The sequence below is a fragment of the Chiloscyllium punctatum genome, chromosome 49, assembly GCF_047496795.1.
Source record: "Chiloscyllium punctatum isolate Juve2018m chromosome 49, sChiPun1.3, whole genome shotgun sequence".
Taxonomy (NCBI): domain Eukaryota; kingdom Metazoa; phylum Chordata; class Chondrichthyes; order Orectolobiformes; family Hemiscylliidae; genus Chiloscyllium; species Chiloscyllium punctatum.
The window spans coordinates 18,073,980-18,095,011 of record NC_092787.1 but is presented as its reverse complement, the minus strand read 5'-3'; the positions used below and the strand labels follow the sequence as shown (position 1 = coordinate 18,095,011).

General features: G+C 41.4%; 1 protein-coding gene across 5 annotated transcripts in view; it reads left to right on the top strand.

Annotated features, from left to right (window-relative positions):
- Positions 1–15,161, top strand: part of fpgs (folylpolyglutamate synthase) — a 42,857-nt gene extending 27,696 nt beyond the window's left edge. Inside the window, exons 11-16 of one of the 5 annotated variants that reach the window (XM_072565662.1) lie at positions 1,317–1,414; positions 3,221–3,273; positions 3,694–3,726; positions 4,557–4,635; positions 7,879–7,960; positions 9,352–15,161. In XM_072565662.1, coding sequence (XP_072421763.1) covers positions 1,317–1,414; positions 3,221–3,273; positions 3,694–3,726; positions 4,557–4,635; positions 7,879–7,960; positions 9,352–9,779 — 773 coding nt within the window. In that variant the 3' untranslated portion in view covers positions 9,780–15,161. The remainder of the gene's footprint in view (positions 1–1,316; positions 1,415–3,220; positions 3,274–3,693; positions 3,727–4,556; positions 4,636–7,878; positions 7,961–9,351) is intronic. The other 4 variants (XM_072565659.1, XM_072565658.1, XM_072565661.1 and 1 more) reach the window with 4 other exon arrangements.
- Positions 15,162–21,032: the final 5,871 nt, after the last annotated feature.

Sequence of the window (21,032 nt, the reverse complement as noted above, 5' to 3'; positions counted from 1 at the left end):
AATTTCAACCATTGACCAGAGACTGAACTGTGCAACCATATAAATACTGTAGCTAAAACAGCAAGTTAAAGGATGGCAATTCTTCTGTCTTACGATTGCTTATCACAATCAGTGAGTCCTGGGTTAGGTGCATGATGGAATACTATCTATTTGTCTGGGTCAGTACAGCTCCAGCAATATTTGACACTCAGCACCATTTAGGACAAAGCATTTGTACCATCCACCATCTTAAACATTCATTTCTTTTAACCGTTGGTGCATAGTGGCAGCAGCATGTACCATCTACAAGATGTACTACAACAACTCAGAGACTCTTGCAGCAAACCCTTGGCTTCAACACCCAAAGGGTCAAGGACAGCAGGGAGCACCTCCACCTGCGGGTTCCCCTGAAATTCACATACTACCCTGGCTTAGAACATTTCTGTTCCCTCACTGTCTATTGGTTAAAATCCAAACAGTATTGTAGATTAACTGTACATGGATTGCAATGATTCAAGAAGGTGTTTTACCACCACCACCTCAAGACTACTAGGAGTTGGGAAATAAATGCTAGCCTAGCCACTGACACCCACAGTCACTTTTTTACTTTTAAAAGAAAACTTCCATTTCAGGGCATAAGTGGAATTCTGAAATGCATCTAAATGTATCAGCCAAGGCATTCATCATAGCAAAACTAATCACTTTCCTTTTTTTTGGTACCACTACATATCATTTCACAAGGACTTGGTGGAAGCCTTGCTGATCATCCTTTGCTCTAATACCAATTATAACATTTCAGCTGCAAGAACAATGAGTCAAAGCTGTGGCTTATTGTCTCCATGTCTCAAATTTCCTGCTATGCTGAAGCATCAGGGCAGCTGAAGACATTTGCACCTCTCCTGTGGCCTTGACTGAGAAACAAATTTCAGACCCTCTTGTATTGACTTGTGTATTAGACCACATAGTTATCAAATAAGCCACTGGTGAGAGAATGAGGGAGCACTAAAATACCGATCTACTTATACTTTTGCTTCTGTCTAGCAGGAGACGCAATAGTTGAGCATTGGACAGTTGGTGTTCATGTGCACAATCTAACTATGTACACACTGCTGCTCCTGCTATGTTAATTCCTAAAGGCGATTATATTGATTTTTTTTTGTCTCAGGATGGCTTGTATCTAGTTGAGACTTCAGGTAGAATAGAGTAATTAGTTGGTCCACTCTCTCTGAAATTGTTTTGAGTTAGTGAGTACTTCTGTTGTAGCCCATGCTGCTCTTGAATGTTGACCATGGATTTTAAAGTGAAGAATTAATTTGTCTTCAATCCTCTTCTTGTAGGATTGCGTGATACAAAATGGCTGGGCCGATCGCAGATCCTGAAGCGAGGACCAGTGACCTATTACATAGATGGCGCTCACACCATTGGTAGTATAAAGGTGTGTTGGCATTACCTTTGGTATCTCTCCTTAGTGTTATGGGTGCTCCTTTTAGGAAAGCTGTATCAAGGGCTGGAATTACAATCAGACCTTGTTTAAAAAGTCTTGAAGAGCTGCGGCTTGCAGCACTGTATGTCCACGTCTACATACCTATTTTACACACTTGAGTATCTTGTTTCCAATGATATGTATTTCTGGAATAGGTGTAAAGCAGTGCTACAATTGGGCCATGCTTATTCCAGCTTAAAATGTCAGGGTACTCTCTAGGAGGTAACCTCAGTCTTGCTGAACTTTGCTCATTATGATGGAGATGATCCAGAATCTGTAAAGGAACTCAGACCAGATGGGATGCTGAGTTTTCAGACAGTTCATTGACCTAGTGAAAGGAACTTTTAGAAATATTGGGAATTGAATTTGGAGTACACACGGGCTGTGACATGATAGTGAAATGCAGATGTATGTTGCAGTGTGCATGTGGAAACTGCTGTACTTCTGAAGGTAAAGTAGCAGCTGTGGATAAATGTTGAATCTTGGAGGTGATGGTTCTGGTGCACGAGTCACTGCCTCAGATGATCTGGTAGCACAAGGTAAATCCAAGCAAGCGCAATCCCACTAAGATAAATAATAGAGGAAGAGAGGTGTTGAAGGAGCATAATCTAATCAGTGAGGAGAAAAGATGTTTCACAGGCTCCGAGAATGTTGGTGTATTTGATTACGGTCATTTGCTCAGTGCCAGAAACCTGATTGAGATTGTAGGAAAGAAGAGATAGATTCTGTAGGTAACAACTTGTTGAAAAACAATGGAACACCAAGCGAATTTATAATTGAAATTTGTAGCTTCCAAGGACAGATGAATAATGACGACAAAAATGGTGGAAATCACAACAGGTCAGGCAGCATCTATTGAAAGAGAGCAAGCTAACGTTTCAAGTCTAGATGATTCTTCATCAGAGCTGACGTGAAGTGTGGAGGGGGCAGCATTAATGCAATAGTGTGGATGTGAAATGCTGGGGAAAGAAAGGGCATGGATAGTCCAAATTAAGTGATCAGAATCTTAGAATGGCAGAACAATGGTGTATCCAGCTGCCAAACTGGAAAGAACAGATGGTCCCACTGGAGTTGGGGGAGGGGAGAGAGGACATGGTAACAAGAGAATGCAACAAGTAGAGCTAAAAGAAAGGGAAGAAATGGGAGTGAGTTTACAATCTAAGGGTGTTGAACTCAATATTAAGTCCAGAAGATTGTAAAGGGCCTAGTCTGAAGATGAGATGTTTCTCTAAGTTGCACTGTGATTCACTGGAGTATTGCAGCATGCTGAGGGCAGAGAAATGGGCATCTGAACAGGATGCTGTGTTAAAATGACTGTACAGGTTCCAGCATCTCTAGTAATTTGCTCCTACTGGTGAATAACAATCTGGTTTATTGACAGAGGGAGATGGATAAAGTTACAGAAGAAGATATATGCTTTTATAGAAGGGTTTCCCATTGTGACTGCAAACCTGAAAGAGTGGAGTGGTGAGTGAGAGATTTGAGCGCAGCACGGAGTGGAACTCTTTAATTGGCAGTGTTTTTAACTAATAAGCGCAGTGCTTTGCATTAGGTTTTTAAGGATAAGATTCAAATGTACAAGATGAGGTGATTTAAAGGGGCTTCTCAACTGTTAGCACTTGGTTAGAGCTTGCAGCAGTATTTGGTGCCTCAGAGCTCACAACCCAAAGGTTTTGCCACTAGGGGTTGTGACCCACAGTTTGGGAAGCAGTATTCTTGGGGCATGAGCATTGACTCTGACTCTGGTTTTGTTTTCAGGCCTGTGTCAAATGGTTTCAGGAACATTCGCTGAAAGAAGCAAAAGCTGTGGGGTGAGTGCCTGCAATGTTTTCAAGGATCAGGGCTATACTGTAATACTGTGCCTAAGCAATTTACATCTACAAGGTATCCACAACAGAGCAGCTTCTCCCATCTCTATCTGCACAAGTACATGAAAGCATGGCCTGGCATCAATCTGGTCTTTGATAACTTAATGAATCTCACCTTGGGCAGCAGTTCGATGATAAAATGACCTATGTACTTTCAGTTGTTGAGGTTGGGGCTGAAGTTTGCAGGGTTGGGAAATGAAGTTGGGTGAGGGAAGAAACATCAGCCAAGATTCGTTTTTCTATAGGGAGAAGCTGAATAGGCCTCATTTCCCTGGAGCATTGAGGCTGAAGGGTGACCTTCATAGAGATTTATAAAATTATGAAGAGCATGAATAGCCAAGGTGTTTTTTTTTTATTTTGCAGGGTATGGGAGTCCGAAGAGGGCATAGGTTTAAGGTGAGAAGGGAAAAATATAAATGGGACCTAAGGGGCAAAATTTTCACGCAGAGGGTGGAATGTGTATGGAATGAGCTGCTGGGGAAATGGTGGAGGCTGGTACGATTATGAAATTTAATAGGCGGCTAGATGGGTATATGAATAGGAATAGTTGAGAGGGACATGGGCCAAATACTGGCAGTTGGGACTAGATTTGGATGAATTGGACCAAAAGGTCTGTTTCCATGCTGTGGAGCTCCATGACGTTTCAACCTAATCAAGTCAAACTTCCTATTGTGGTTATTCTAATAGCAGAGCATTCTATGTAACACAGAATATTCTGGTTACATGGTTTAAACCATTTTTAAAAGTACTGATCTTGCACTTATTGTGGTGTTTGCAGTCAGGAAAGAGATTTGGGCAAAATATCAGGTAGCAATCTGGATCGGTGTGTTTAAGATTCTAAGGTGAACCTTACAAAGTGAGTGGTTGTATTAATTGTTTAAGTAGCCTGATCTTTTTTTCTTTTCAGTGTACTAGTGCACCTTTGCTTACATCAATCTGGAAAGGTTCAGCCCCATATAACTCATCTGGCTGAGATGAAGGGTAAGGTAATAGGTTTCACAAACCAGAAATAGGAGAAGGGTGTGGTTAATTTGGGATAATGAACAGATACTGTAAGGAGGAAGGAGTCAATGAGGGGACACAGCCCAGAGGGCATGGGGGTAAATGGAGAGGGAGAGACAAAGGGGAGAGAAGACATTCTAATGAGATAGGTCAGGGATCAGAACTTATTGGCATAAAGTTGATGTCTTGGTGACTTGATTATTGAGCTGATCTTTCTTTTCCAGCAGCGGACCCGTGGTGCGGGTACTACTGTTCAATACAACAGGGGACCGTGATGCTGCTGCACTACTGAAGCTGCTCATGGTAAAAATGGGCTTCACCATAAAATCTGTGGAGATTTGGGGAAACTGATCTGCTTGTTTAATCTAGTGGGGGATTGTAGTGTTCTAATGAAGATACTTGTTCACTTTGTAAGATTTTGGTCTTGGAAGTCATAGGTACACAAGTTGGGCAGTTAAGTATATGTAAGTAATTTTAAAGACTGAATTTTTTTTAATGAACAAGGATGCTGGAAATCAGAAATGAAAAGAGAAATTGCTGGAAAAACTCAGCAGGTCTGGCAGTATCTGTGGAACGAAAGCCAAATTGATGTTTTTGGTTCAGTGACCCTTCAGAACTGCAGTTACTCTCCATTATTTAAATTAGTTGCATCCACATTCTGTTTATTTCAAATCATTTACGTCCCCACATTCCTCAACCTACCACGGAAGCCCAAAACTGCAGATTGGAGCAAAACTATTCATGTAAATTGGAAATTTACCCCCACCCCGGTTCCGGAAGATTTACCTATAATAGTTTCTGCTGCAGTAAACTGCGGAACACGATTCTGCGGATACGGGGGTGGCCCTGTATTTAATTTGGATGGATTATTTCTGTAAAAGTTGAAGCCATAAAGGATCTGCGATGTTTAAATTGTTGCTCTGCACAGAACAGTAGGCAGTCAGATATTCTGTATATTCTAGATTGCATAAGAATGACAATCCAAGATAGTAGTAATGTTAAGTTGCCAGTTCCATTATTCCTTTTATCTTTGATTTCTCCATGTTTCCATTTCAGTGTATTGAACTTTCTTAAAGTAGTGAAGTTAGCAGCTTAGACAAACACTGGGACCTAATTCCTCTGTCACAGGATTTTAAAAATCTGCTTGAGGGATGTTTGCTGGCTGGCTGGCATTTATTGCCAATCCTTAGTTGCTCTTGAAAAGGGATGGTGAGCTTCCTTGAACCACTGCAGCCCATGTGCTGAAGTTGGACTCACAATGCCCTTAGGGAGGAAATTTCATGATTTTGACACAGCAACAGTGAAGAAATGGCGATACATTTTCAAGTCAGGATGGTGATTGGCTTGGAGGGGAATTTGCAAATGGTGGTGTTCCCATTTATCTGCTGCCCTATCCTTCTAGATGTGTTTGGTAGATGTTGACTAGGAATCTCTAGTGAATTTCTGCTATGCAAATTATAGATAATATACACTGTTGCTATTGAGTTGGTGATGGAGGGACTGGATGTGTGGTTTGTGGAAGTGGTGCCAGTCAAGCGGGCTGCTTTGACTTGGATGTTATCAAGCTTATTGTGCTGGAGCTGCCAGGCAGGTAGGAGTAACCATTACATTCCTGATGTTTGCCTTGTGAATTATGGCTGGCTTTGGGGAGTCAGGAGGGGTGTTACTTTGTATTCCTAGCCTCTGACCTGTTCATGTAGCCACCATATTGATATGGCGAGTCCAGTTGAGTATCTGGTCAATGGTAACACTCAGGATCTGGATAGTGGTGAATTCAATGATTGGGATATCAAGAGACCATAGCTAGATTGCCTTTTATTGGAGATGATCATTGCCTGGCATTTGTGTGGCACGAATGTTACCTGCCACATGTCAGCCCAAGCCTGGGTATTGTCTAGAATCTGTTGTATTTGATTATTGACTGTTTCAGTGTCTGAGGAATTGCAAATGGTGCTGAACATTGAAATTATCTGCAAATATCACCACTTCTGACTTTATGATGAAGGGAATTGATGTACCGTTCTACTGCTGTTGATGGCCCACGGTGCCTCATAAGTCTGGGCATCCAGTCTTGAGTTGCCAGATATGTTCTAAGTCTGTCCCATTTGGTTTGGTGATAGTGCCCCACAGTATGGTGAAGGGTTTTCTCAAAGTAAAGGTGAGACCTTGTCTCCACAAGGATTGGTGATACTGTCATGGACAGATGCATCTGCAGCCAGCAGATGGGTGAGGTCAAGTATGTTTTTTCCCTCTTGTTGGTTTCCTGACCACCTGCCGCAGACTCAGTCGAGCAGCTATATTCTTTAGTACCCAACCATCTTGATCAGTAGTGCTGCTGCCAAGCCACTCTTGGTTGTAGATGTACTTTTTGAGTATCTTTTAATCCCTTGCCACCCTCAGTGTTTCCTCCAAGTTCAACATGGAGGAGTGCTGATTCATGATTTGAGGAAGAGTGCATGTTAATCAGCAGGAAATTTCCTTGCCCATGTTTAAGCTTAAGCTATGAGATCCAGAGTCACTTTTGAGGATTTCCAGGGCAAATCCTTCACCTCTACTGGACATATCCAAAGATGGTGGTGTTAGTATCTGGGACATTGTGTGTAAGATATGATTCTCTGAGTGTGACTATGTCATGGTGTTGCTTGACTACTCTGTGAGACAGCTCTCCCAATTTTGGTACTAGCCCGAGATGTCAGTAAAGAAGGCTTTATAGGGTTGACAGGGCGATTTCTGTTGTTGACTTTTCAGGAGTCAAGGTTAATGCCAGGATGTCCATCTGGTTTCATTTCTTTGTTGAGATTTTACAGCAGTTGATCCAATGAGTGGCTTGCTAGACAATATCAAGTATAATTGAGAGTCAATCACATTTCTGTGGCTCTGGAATCACTTTTAGGTCAGACTTGGCGAGGATGGCAGATTTCCTTCCCTGAAGGTCATTAGTAAGCCAGATGGGTTTTTCCAACAATCAACTGGTCAAATTCATGGTCATCGGTAGATTTTTAATTCCAAATTTAAAAAAAAAATTGAATTCAAATTCCACCATCAACCATGGAGAGATTCAAACCCAGAACATTAGCTGAGTTTCTGGATCATCCCACCAGGCATTTGTCTACTGATGCTATAGCCTGCTTTTGGTTCCTACAATGGCTTGATGCCTCCTTTCTCAAATAAAATGGTGTAATCTAGCACAGGTTCATTACACGAAGGAGTGGGAGGGAGGTAAAATTATTTGGCTTAAGAAAGTGTTTAGTCACAAAAGGGAAGGAATTTGAGAAGTATCTTGAGTCAGGGAAGGAAAAGCTTTTCAATAGAGAATGCAAGTTAGTCAGTTAAAGTGGAATACTTCAAATTTAGTCACCTGCCTCCACCCTGACTGACCACCCGAAGCAGTGAGCAGATGGTTAAGTTTGAAAAACAGTTGGTAGTTGTTCTAACAGATAGATAACCAAAATTAGTACTTGGTGCAGGCAGACTGAAATGGGGACAGAAAAATGAGGTGATCTTGTCTACAGCCAACAAAAAAACCTGATGTTTCTTTTCTTTTAGCCTTGTCAGTTTGATTTTGCTGTCTTTTGCCCCAATCTCTTGGACATGGCACAGAATCTGAATGCTGCCAAGTGTGGTCTTGGTAAGTTGCTCCTTTTTAAAATGTGGATTCCAAAGAGCTGAAACCTTTTAGTGACTGTGTTGAATGTTAAGGATAAGTTGCCTCTTTTTGGATATATTGAGCAAAACAAACTAAGTTTGATGGAAAAACTTACAGTACTTGGAAACATTGCCATTCTGTCTGAGAATCAGTGCAAGGTGTTATGCTGGCACAGAGAGACAGCTGACTCAATTTTTCAACAGAATGTAATTCATCTTGATTGAGTAACAAATTGATTAGTGATAGCTAATCAATAATAGCCTTTGTCCCCATGATCCCTGACAGTATTGCAGATGATGAGCAAAAACTGAAAAAAATTTAATTGCAATGATCATTCTCACAAACTTACGCTGCAGGGCAATCTTAATTGAAATGTTCAAAATTGCAAGTTTGCTAACTGTTAAATACATAAGGATTTCCACTGTCTGGCAAGTCAGTGACAAGGTACTGTTACCATTCAGGATTAGTAACAAATATAGTATAGATAACATTTTAAGAGGGAGTAAGATAAATACATAAGGAAGAAGGGAATGGAATGACTGCAGTGGCTGAAGAAAGTGGTTGAATAATGACAATAAAATGCTGGTGGGATTCAATGAAGAAGAGTGTGAGGAGGCTTGTGTGGGCTGTATGCACAAACATAGATGCCTTTGGTTGAATGGTGTGGTTCTGTGTTGTAAACATGATGAAAGTAAAATATCTGCAATTTCACATTAAGCAGAGGGTAGTCAATGAGGGAAATCAGAAATCTTTAACGTTTGTCGTATGAGGTTTGTGTTGAAGGGACTTTTTTGGGTCTGGGACAGTGCAGAGAAGTGATTCTCAAATGTTTTCAGTCAGGCTGTAAATTATTACTGATAAATTTGTTTACAGTTAGGAAGAAAAGATACAAGAGTTTTCATTTCATTTTATTTGATTTGAAATGCTACCATTAGCTTTGGCTACCTTTTTGAATCCAGGTATGCATTTTTAATAATAGGTACAACCTATTGGTTTGACTTACTTTGTAGAACCTCCAATTCCGATCTATGCATTGTGGACTTGGACAATACTTGATTCGAGCATGTTATCTAGGTCAACACCACTATTGAAATAGTGTTAGATTAGATTATGAAGCTGAAATTCTGTCTGCTCAGGTAACTTGGGTGCACAGTAAACCTCCTGTGACCCCATTGTAAGAACAGGAATTTTCTTCTGAATCTTAAATCGCCTTCAAAGTAAGATTAACTAGTCAGTCATCACGATCCAACACTGCATTTAACCTGTTCCTCTAGGACTGTCTGAGTCTTGTTTGCCAACTCTAGCATCTTTCATATAGATGAGCACAAAAAATTTGTGATCTAGGTTTAACATGCAACGTTTTGTTTTCTCAGATCAGAAAAATTACACTGTCTCTCTGGAGAACATGCTCAGCCGTTGCCTTGATAACCATCGTGCCTGGTGTAAACTTACAGAGGTGAAGCATGATAATTTATGGAATTTAACAGGCAGTACCCTAGAAGGCTCCACCACATTTGTTAAGAGAGGTGGTTTGGATGAGGAAATGCTACTGTTACGTGGTCCAGAATGTGAGCACATAACCACTCGTGCACTCGTCTTCCCTTGCATCAACAATGGTTTGCAGTGGATAACGCAAGGACGTGATTCTGACCTCCAGCCTTCACTGGCCAAACCACCTAATGTACATCCAGCAGGAGTTGCTGCACTGAAGGAGGCTTCAAGCATACAGATCCTGATCACAGGAAGCCTGCACCTCGTAGGCGGGTGCCTAAAACTTCTTGACCAGTCGTTGTCTCAGTGATTTTTTTTTAGACTTTGCTCTAAGGACCTAATATGGAGGAAGTGTTGGCTAGGGGGAACTGTTTCTATGTCTGTTATACTGGACATTATTCAGATACAAAGTATTTTGATATAAAAGAGTTAACACTAAGGCAGAGGCGATGATATTGACAATTTGGAATCTTTCATTTCACCAGAAAGTACTTGGCAGCCATAGGATAATCTCAAATCATAGCTTTCTCTTGCAGGTTTGTGTGTGAAGCATAGACCAGGCTTTTATATCTAATGGCATATATTAGTTAAATTTTTGCATATGAAATATTTAAAAGAAAAGGTCTTGCATTTTATGGGTCTTAAACTGGAAAATAAACTTAGTGCAAAATAGTAGAGTAGTTCATTCCTGTTGTCACTGATGTGACTGAGAATAGTTGCACAATACTTGACATAACTCACCCTCTGATTTTTCTTTTTATTCTGGGAAGTGCATAATTTCTTGGAGATTCGCAGTGGCATTCAAATGTTTTGTGTGGGGGAGGTGGAACACTTCCGTGTGCACTTTATGATTTTCCAGCTGGGCCTGCCTTTTCAGCTTTTCAATTGAATGACTGCAGAATAAACTAGAAATAAAGAACAGGGATTTGGAAAAAGAAGCACAGTCAGTTAAACAGTCACCCAGATAATTTGTGAAGAAGGATGATTGCTACTAATTATAGTTATGAATTGCAAACCAAAAGTCCAGGATGATTTTTAATTCATAAGCTTACAGTATAGTTCATGTAAAAGTAGGACTTGGTTCACTGCTAGATATGGTTCAGTGCAGAAAGCAGTGGGCAGGAGATATCTGTTTTTCCTGGTTGTCATTTATAGGTAGAGGCTCCCTCGACAGCCCACTTAGGATAGGAGAATAGTCAACCTACTGAGAGAATGCTTGCAGACACCCAATGCCCCTTAGCACCATTCCAAACCTGTGACCTTTATCATTTAGGTGAATAAGAGCAGCAGATACATGGAAGTACCGTAACTTGAGAATTCTTCTCCATACTACACTGATTTGAAACTGTAATCGCTGCTCCTTCAATGTTGTGTGGATGCTCTTACCCTACCATGGACTGTGGCATTTCAAGAAGGTCCCTCACCATCATTTACAGATGGACAATGAGTGCTGGCTTGGCCAGCGAGGCTTACATACCTTGGAAAAATTAAGGAAGTCTTCCATAGCACAACGAAGAGGCATTCAATGTAGTTTAATGTTGAAATAAATCTTTATTCCCTTTATACTCGGTGCTCTTATACACACTATCATGAAATTATACATGACCTGTAAATCTCCCATGTTTTTGAATTGATTAATCTACACGCAAAGCTTGGTAAGACCATCAAAGATGAGGCAGAGGACTAGGAGGTTGCAAGTTAATTTTGTCTTGTACATTTTATCAGATTCACCTGTGGAGTACATGATATAATCTTTTAACTCCTGGTTCCAACCCATCCGTTCACGAGGTAGTCTTCCTGCCTTTTCAGTTGAATGATTTCAAAATAAACAGTATAAGAAGGAACAGGGATGTGGAGGGAAAAAAAAAGCAAAATCAGTGAAACAGCCAGAGCTTCCAAGGTTCCTTATCCAGAGGTTCCAAGCCTGCTGTTATTGGGATGTGATCCTGTTCCCGCTATCACATGATAATGAAGAACATGCAAAGATCAACTGCTGCATTCAACATGTTCTATGTAATGATGATGCCTCGTATATAATGTTAAAGTCACAATCTATTCAAATGGATCAATACAATCTCTTTAGGGAGGGTAATTAAAAACCAAGACGGTTGGAAGTAAATATATTTCTCATCACCGTGTGGTTACATTCCCAGCATTTTGCAGTGGTGAGTGATCATGTAAACATAATGTAGTTTGGCTAGATGTCTGTATGTGCAATTCTACGGCATGGTGTGTTTCAGTTAAGATTTGCTACAAAGTAGCATTGCTGGGAGCCTGATGTAAATTATCTCTTAGATTTTTAACTGCTAATCTTGCAGAGCGTCATCATCTAAGATTTGCATGTACTTAGCCACAAACTCTGAGACAGAGCATGCTGCCAGACAATCTGTATACTGATCATATTCTTTCTTTTGCACTGGTGATAAAATATAGTATTGTATATTTTAACTAAAGATTCTCTGCTTCAGAAAACGAAGGATGCTGTCTTTAAAAACAGGAATGTAAGCTTAATGCAAAATAGTGGAGTGATTCATTCCTGTTGTCACTGCTACGACTGAGATCAGTTGCACATGAATACTTGAGATAACCTGCCTTCTGATTTTTCTTTTTATTCTGGGAAGTGGATTATTTCTGGTAAATGCACAGTGGCAATCGGATATCAGTGTGTAGGGGAGTTGGAACATTTCCGTATGCATTGTGAGATTGTCCAGATGGGCCTGCCTTTTCAGTTGAATGGTTTCAAAATAAACAGTATAAGAAGGAACAGGGATGTGGAGAAAAAAAAGCAAAATCAGTGAAACAGCCACCTAGATAATTTGTAAAGAACCTCTGTAAACTGCCAATCTTAATTAACTAAATTCACACCAGGGAAGTTAATGCTCAATTGGTCAAGGTGTTGCCATGCTGCAGCAGCAGGGATTGACTATCTCCATAGCCCTTTCCTCATTGGAGAAGAATGTTGCTACTATGTGTGAACATGTTCCTTTCGGTCTACAAAGACCTTGAGAGTAATGATTTAATAAGTATTGTCAAATAGCTGAATCATGTCAAGTTGGACATACAGGAATAGCAAAAAACTTGATAAAATGCATGCTGCGGACAGCCCATGGTCGTCATCAATCATTCAGTACTGGTTTGAATTTAAGATTGACAGTGAACAGTTCCTACAGTACCTTCATTGCCAACCATGCTGTAGAAATTATTGTTCCCCTCTGAATTTGGTTTTCTTTTGTTTCAATCTGAGTAACTGTAAGACAAAAAGCTTTGACTTCTTGTCTCCATTTAGCACTGTTTAAGTTCTGTATTATTGCGAATATATTTCAGTTTTGTCATGGGTAGAAACTTTGGTTTCTCCTTCTGATTACAGTAAGCATTTGCAAACTCCGTCTCTAATTCTTTATCATGCAGTAGGCTCGTAATCATCACACTGTCAGCATGGGAATTCACCAAGCAAAGATATATGTCCTTTCCATAAAGACTAGGAAGGTAGGAGACATCTAGCAGAGGTTCTGCTATTCTTAGCAATCAGCTATAGCCTTAAGTTGGGTCTTAGACTAGTGTTTTGAGAGTAATGGCATGAATGGAATCGTTATTTAAGCTAAAAAAATGCATACATTTAGAGCTTATGAACTGATTTCTGAAATAAGTGGCTGTTGGATGCTGTAACCATATTAGACTGGATAAAACCTTTGGTTGTCGCTACCTGCAGATGAAAGATATTATTTCTCAAAACAGGCAGCTTTAGTAAGTCATTTTAAACAGTGACTGTTCAACAATAACAGGAAATTATTTAAGAGCAACTGTCAAATGCCCAATTGTGGAAAAATATCATTTTACTGTGTACTTAATTAGATGTACAACTGCTGCAAACTATCTGATGCATTAACTGTTTGAGTGCTCTTAAGCTATGAAGGAAACATTATTGTGAGGTTTAGTTCCCGATATTCTCACTTAGTATTAATATCCAATTGCAAACTTTGCCACAATTTTCTATATACCTTGCACCTTCACAAGGAAAATAATACCTCTTACATGAAACATTGTTTTTCTTTGTAACATGAACTGTTGACAACCTTAAAATAACGGGGAACTGCATCAGTATTTTTGCATTCTGTTATGGACCAGGCCAGACCCCCTGAAAACATTTTAAGAAGGTAGCCCAGACCCTAACTTTTCTAGTTGCTCAAAGTTTGGGAGAAGATTTGTAGCTCGGGTGCTCGTTGTTGTGGTTCTGTTCGCCGAGCTGGGAATTTGTCTTGCAAACGTTTTGTCCCCTGTCTAGGTGACACCCTGAGGATGTCACCTAGACAGGGGACGAAACGTTTGCAAGACAAATTCCCAGCTCGGCGAACAGAACCACAACAATTTTCTAGTTGCTTTAGGCAGACATAAGGTGGATAACCAGGAGTGATGCAGCTGGTCAAACCACTTGGCTTCAAGTCAAACAATTTACTTACACACCACCGAATGAAATGGAAACAAAAGAAAACAGAAATTAGAATAACAATAATTTAAAAACCTGAGTGACACAATATCCCCTGCGACTTAACAAAGAGCTGATATGATTTCCTGCAACATCTCATAAATACACCTCATGGCAAAAAGGTAAACTCAAACACAGGCCTTTACAGGAGTGAGAGATGGCAGGGAGAATGAGCCAGGGATCATTTGCTGAAACATGGAACCTCTTTCCACTGCAGCAGCTTCTGTGGGTTTCCAGCTAAAACTAAACCAAATCAGAAAAATCTGGAAGTGGCCGCTCCCCTTTCATAGAACAACTAGTAACACTAAAAAAGCAATTTCCCAGATTGTTGCCTTGGGCAGTATCTGTTAGCCATTAGCAATAACCCCAAGACCCAGACAAATTGAAACCTCAGCCTTTTACAACCCCTCTTAAAAAAAACAAGGACAACATAACTTTGTTAAAGGATCAGCATTGTCACATTTCTTTACATGTGAAATGTCAATTTTATGTACAAAACTGGTTCATGAGTACGTGTGGGATCTGTTGCTGTTAGTTGGATTTTATACTTGGAAAATCACAAAACATTGTAGTGCCATGAAAACTGAATAACCAACAGCCAAAGTCTGTTAATGGAGACAGGTGATTTAGATACTAGAAACATCTGCACGTCCCAATGTGCACACAAGGCTGTCACTCATGTTTTGATACTTAAGAATCCTGCTATGAAAGCAACGTTAAGTAGATATTTTCAGTAACCCCAGAGTTCTCTTCCAATGATTTGAATTGACTGATCCCACTGATAAGTTAATGATAATATATGTATTCTCTGAGTGGCTCTAAGATGCAAATTGAATGATTAACATGGAAAATAGGGAAGGTATAGTGGTGGAAAAAAAATTAGGGTTGAGTATAGGAATTTTTAAATTAAAATTTAATACTTTTGTAGTTTTCCTCTCAGGATTGTTTGTATTTCTTAATTTTCAATTTGGAACAATGGCAACAACTTATTCAAGGAAATTAATTTCTGCACAGCATTTTTTAAAATGATATTTGTTTAATTTATTTGCTTTAAGTATTAACTGAAATTTCTACTAACATCCAAGTGAATCAACAAGTTTACTGCCTTGTATTGGTAACTTGAAATGATGCTTGTAATGTAATTAGTTTAAATTATTTCAAACTAAATGAAAAGTGAAATTTATTGCAAAGTTTTGATTTTGCTGTAAATCATGCTGTTTTACTGTTGTGAAATATGCAATAAATGACTTTTTCATGTTGCTTTAATGTAAAACAATACATGTCTTTTGAGTTGAGCAATTGTTAATCAATTATTGTCCTAAATTTCCTTTTCATCTTCAGTACTTGGCAACTTTAATGGACATCTCTTCCAAGGCTACTTTTATCACTTGTTTAGCTGCGACACTTTTTTTTTAGATTGGATTAGATTACTTACAGTGTAGAAATGCCCTTCGGCCCAACAAGTCCCCGCTGAAGCGCGACCCATTCCCCTACATTTACCTCTTCACCTAACACTACGGGCAATTTAGCATGGCCAATTCACCTGACCTGCACATTTTTGGACTGTGGGAGGAAACTGGAGCACCTGGAGAAAACTCACGCAGACATGGGGAGAATGTGTAAACTCCACACAGTCAGTCGCCTGAGGTGGGAATTGAACCCGGTCTCTGGTGCTGTGAGGCAGCAGTGCTAACCACTGTGCCATCCACAATTACCTGATGCTTTTATATTCCTTTTCAAGGATCGCTACCTTGTTGCAAAAGAGGGGCTCAGGTATTGATAGCCATGCTGGCAGGAGTTCTGAACCCATAATGGTAAGATTGAAAGGCCAGCACAAGACTGGCAGCTTTTTCACGGGCCAGTTCTACCTCCCCAAAACCCTGCCAAATGTGGTTGGAGATGCAACTTTAGAATCAGGCAAGGACATACTAAAGCTGTGACAAGTGACATGCAGTTTCCTAAGTGTCAATCATAATTGTTAGCAAATGATTACTAATGATGGTGACTGCAATTAGGAGTGACATAAAAGCAAGTTGCTATCTGAAGACACAGCTGTACCTTTTCTGCCTGAATCAGGCAAAAGCGTGGCAATTGTTAACTTTGACAAATTCACCCTCCTCACCAAGAAAAAATTATATGCTATTTCAAACTTTGACCTTTTTTCTAGATTTCTGCTGAAATTTAACACAAACCCCAAATGCGGCTCAAAGTTAGTTTGAATGTATGTCTGTACTCTGAGTCCTATCCTGTCAACATATTCAGGATAACTCTGGAGAAGGTGCAGCATTTCTCTGGTATACCTCTGTATGCCATTCTAGGAGCAGCAACAGCTGGTCACAGCCCAGGCCATCTCTAACTAATGAAGATTACTGACCTGGGTTGACATTTGAGAAAGAAGTAAGGTTAATTCCATGACCACACACCACACATGACCACACACTAGTGTCAACACACTTTCACAGCCACTTGTTAAAATCCCATCCTGTCTTGTGAACACAGCTTGGTTTCAATATTATAATGTTCTCTGTTTTCTAAATCATCAAACTGCTTGAGACGAAGGAAATTGTTCATTCAGTACTGCAACAAAATTTTGGGAGGCAAAAACATTATTTCCAGCCTTTACCACAAATGCCTCCCCTTAATAATTTATTGAAACTAAACATTGGTGTTGTATTTTAGTTTTGATGAGGTTCTGATTATCAATATTTTTACTTCCCCAGCTGCTGAAACTCTCATGGATTTATCATTGATTTGATCAGGATTACTGCAACTACTAGACAAACTAAGCAGAAACAAAATTTGGTTGGAAAAAGGGTGGTAAAAATTGAATAAGCTGTTCATAAGATAAGAGTTATAGAAATGTACAGCACGGAAACAGATCCTTTGGACCAACTCAACTGTGCCAACCAAATATCCTAACCTAATCTAGTCCCATTTGACAGCACTTGGCCTATATCCCTCTAAATCTTTCCTATAGGTATACACATCCAGATGCTTTTCAAATGTTGTAATTGTACCAGCTTCCACCACTTCCTATGGCAGTTAATTTCATAGATGCACCATCCTCTGCATGAAAAAGTTGCCACTTAGGTCCCTTTTTAAAATATTTCCTCTCTCACCCTCTAGTTCTGGACACTCCCACCCCTGGAAAAATACCTTGTCTATTTACCCTAACCATGTCCCTCATGATTTAATAAACCTCTATTAAGGTTACCCTTCAGCTTCTGACACTACAGGGGAAATAGCCCCAGCCTATTAAACTTCTCCCCATAGCTGAAATTCTCCAACTCTTGCACCATCCTTCTGAATCTTTTCTGAACCCTTTCAAGTTTCACAACATCCTTCCGATAGGAAAGAGACCAGACTTGCACACATTATTCCAAAAGTGGCCTAACCAATGTCCTGTACAGCTGCAACTTGACTTCTCAACTCTTATCCTCAAATGTTCTGTCCAATAAAGGAATGCATACTAAATGTCTTCTTCACTAGCACTTTTATCTGTGACTCCATTTTCAAGGAACTATGACTCTGCACTCCAAGGTCTCTGTTCAGCAACACTTCCCAGCACCTTACCATTAAGTGTACAAGTCCTACTCTGATATGCCTTTCCAAAAATGCAGCATCTCACATTTATCTGAATTAAACTCCATCTGCCACTCCTCAGTCCATTGGCCCATCTGATCAAGATCCCATTGTACTTTGAGGTAAGCAAACTTGAGGTTGGAATGGTGTTTTGCTATTGATACCAAAATCTCATATGAATGTATATTGTTACTGCAGTCTTTTAAAACAGTGAATGTTTGTGACAGTTTTGTAATTGTGTACATCTACATACCTACTCAAACTGAACTCTCAAATATCAATGAGAGCTACATTAAATTGATTTTGTGCATAAAATCATCTGGTAACCATGGCAGAAACACTATTACATTGCTGAGCCATATCACTCATAGTGTAACTTCCTGTGAGACACAAAAATGTGCTTTATCCATGTAAAATGCCTAATTATGCAGAACTTTTCATACTTCTGCAAAATATACAATTTGTAGTTAAGTGGATGGACAAAAGGCTGAAGATTTGTCTTGGTCAACTCTCACCCTTGATAGTGACATTCTTATTCATAGGCAAAATATTAATTACTAGTACAATGACAAAGCTAGGTCTTAGGAACTTCAAATCTGTTGTGAATAGGGGCCTATTTAAACAAGGTTTGTGAAGGTTTGTAGCTCAGGTTAAGGTTTAAGGTTTGGGGTGTAGGTTTGCTCACTGAGCTGTAGGTTTGATATCCAGACATTTCATTACCTGGCGAGCTAACATCATAAGTGGCGACCTCCAAGTGAAGCGAAGCTGTTGTCTCCTGCTTTCTATTTATATCTTTCTCCTGGATGGAGTTCCTGGGGTTTGTGGTGATGTCACATCCTGTTCGTTTTCTGAGGGTTTGATAGTTGGTATCTAGATCTATGTGTTTGTTTATGGCGTTGTGGTTGGAGTGCCAAGCCTCTAGGAATTCTCTGGCGTGTCTTTGCTTAGCCTGTCCCAGGATAGATGTGTTATCCCAGTCGAAATGGTGTTTTGTTTTTCATCAGTGTGTAGGGCTACGAGGGAGAGAGGGTCGTGTCTTTTTGTGGCTAGCTGGTGTTCGTGAATCCTGTTGGCTAACTTACTTCCTGTTTGTCCTACGTAGTGTTTGTGGCAGTCCTTGCATGGAATTTTGTAGATGACGTTGGTTTTGTCCATGGGTTGTACTGGGTCTTTTAAGTTTTAGTTTTTGTTTGAGAGTGTTGGTGGGTTTGTGTGCTACTAGGATTCTGAGAGGTCTTAGTGGTCTGGCTGTCATTTCTGAAACTTCTTTGATATATGGTAAGGTGGTTAGGGTTTCTGGCTGTGTTTGGTCTGCTTGTTGTAGTTTGTTCTTGAGGAATCTGCGCACTGTATTTTTTGAGTATCCATTCTTTAGGGGTTTAGATAGGTTCTCACGGTCAACCCTTTTTCCACGTATGGAGTCAGCTATTACAAGGGGGCATAGCTTTAAATTAAGGGGTGGTAGGTACAGGACAGATGTTAGTGGTAGGTTCTTTACTCAGCGAGTCGTGAGTTCATGGAATGCCCTGCCAGTAGCAGTGGTGGACTCTCCCTCTTTATGGGCATTAAGCGGGCATTGGATAGGCATATGGAGGACAGTGGGCTAGTGTAGGTTAGGTGGGCTTGGATCGGCGCAACATCGAGGGCCAAAGGGCCTGTACTGCGCTGTATTCTTCTATGTTCTATGTTCTTCTTGAATACGTTGTATAGGTGGTTCTCCTCTGTTTTCCGATGTTCGTCTGTGCTGCAGTGTGTGGTGGCTCATTGGAATAGTTTTCTGATACAGCTTCGTTTGTGTGTGTTGGGATGGTTGCTGGTGTAGTCAAGTATTTGGTCAGTGTTTGTCAGTTACCTGCGTATACAGAAAGATAACATAAGAAATGCAAGTACAGCACAGGAACAGGTTCTTTGGCCCACCAAGATTGCACTGACCGATGACACCTTTTCTGAACTATTAATCTTTTGCCTCCATGTGGTCTATATCCCTCTACTCCGCCTCAGAAACGCCATTAGCCATGCGGCTGACGCAGCTACCAGCCCCACGCTGAGTGATGATGTCACTTCCGCCCACATCATGGCCACTCCCACAGCCACTTCCGGCCCTCACATCATCGCTGATGCCACACGCTCAGTGACTTCCGCCACCCTTACTGCCATGATCACCACCACTTCTGCCTCCACCAGCGCCACTCACCTGCATTCTGCTGACACGCCCCCCCACAGACCCCACTGTCACTATCCCCACACCCCAGAACCCCGAGGGCAACATTACCCCAGCTCATGCCTCCACCCCCATTCCCCCCACCATCACACCCACTCCAGGTACTGGCTCCGACCCCACTCCCAGCTCCACACCCACACCAGATCCCAGCTCCCGGCCCTGCCGAGTTTTCACCATCCCTCCAGACCTCCCATTCACTGAGGATGAACGATCAGTCCTCAGCAAAGGACTCACCTTCATCCCCCTACGTCCACGCATCAATGAATTTAATACACGACGTGACATTGAACAATTCTTCCGTTGCCTCCGCCTCCGAGCTTACTTTCACAATCAGGAATCCCGCCCACCTTCCGAGGACCCCTTCGCCCACCTCCAACACACTGCATCCACCTGGACACCCCGCGCTGGCCTATTACCTGCCCTCGACCTCTTCATTTCCAACTGCCGCCGGCACATTAACCGCCTCAACCTGTCGTCCCCCCTCCCCCACTCCAACCTCTCACCCTCCCAACGCGCAGCCCTCCAATCCCAACCTCACCATTAAGCCAGCGGATAAAGGGGGCGCAGTGGTAGTCTGGTGAACTGACCTCTACACCGCTGAAGCCAAACGCCAACTCGAGGACACCTCTTCCTACTGCTCCCTCGACCATGACCCCACCCCCCATCACCAAACCATCATCTCTCAGACCATACAGAACCTCATCACCTCAGGAGATCTCCCACCCACAGCTTCCAACCTCATAGTCCGGGAACCCAGCACTGCCCAGTTCTACCTCCTTCCCAAGATCCACAAGCCTGACCACCCTGGCCAACCCAATGTCTCAGCATGCTCCTGCCCCACTGAACTCATCTCTACCCACCTTGACACTGTCCTATCCCTAGTCCAGGAACTCCCCACATACGTTCGAGACACCACCCACGCCCTCCACCTCCTCCAAGACTTCCGTTTCCCCGGCCCCCAACGCCTTATCTTCACCATGGATATCCAATCCCCCTACACCTCCATTCGCCATGACCAGGGCGTCCAAGCCCTCCGTTATTTCCTCTCCAGACGTCCCCAACAGTACCCTTCCACTGACACTCTCATTCGTTTGGCCGAACTGGTCCTCACCCTTAACAATTTCTCCTTTGAATCCTCCCACTTCCTCCAGACCAAAGGCGTAGCCATGGGCACACGTATGGGCCCCAGCTATGCCTGTCTCTTTGTTGGCTATGTAGAACAGTTGATCTTCCATAATTAAACCGGCACCACTCCCCACCTCTTCCTCCGCTACATT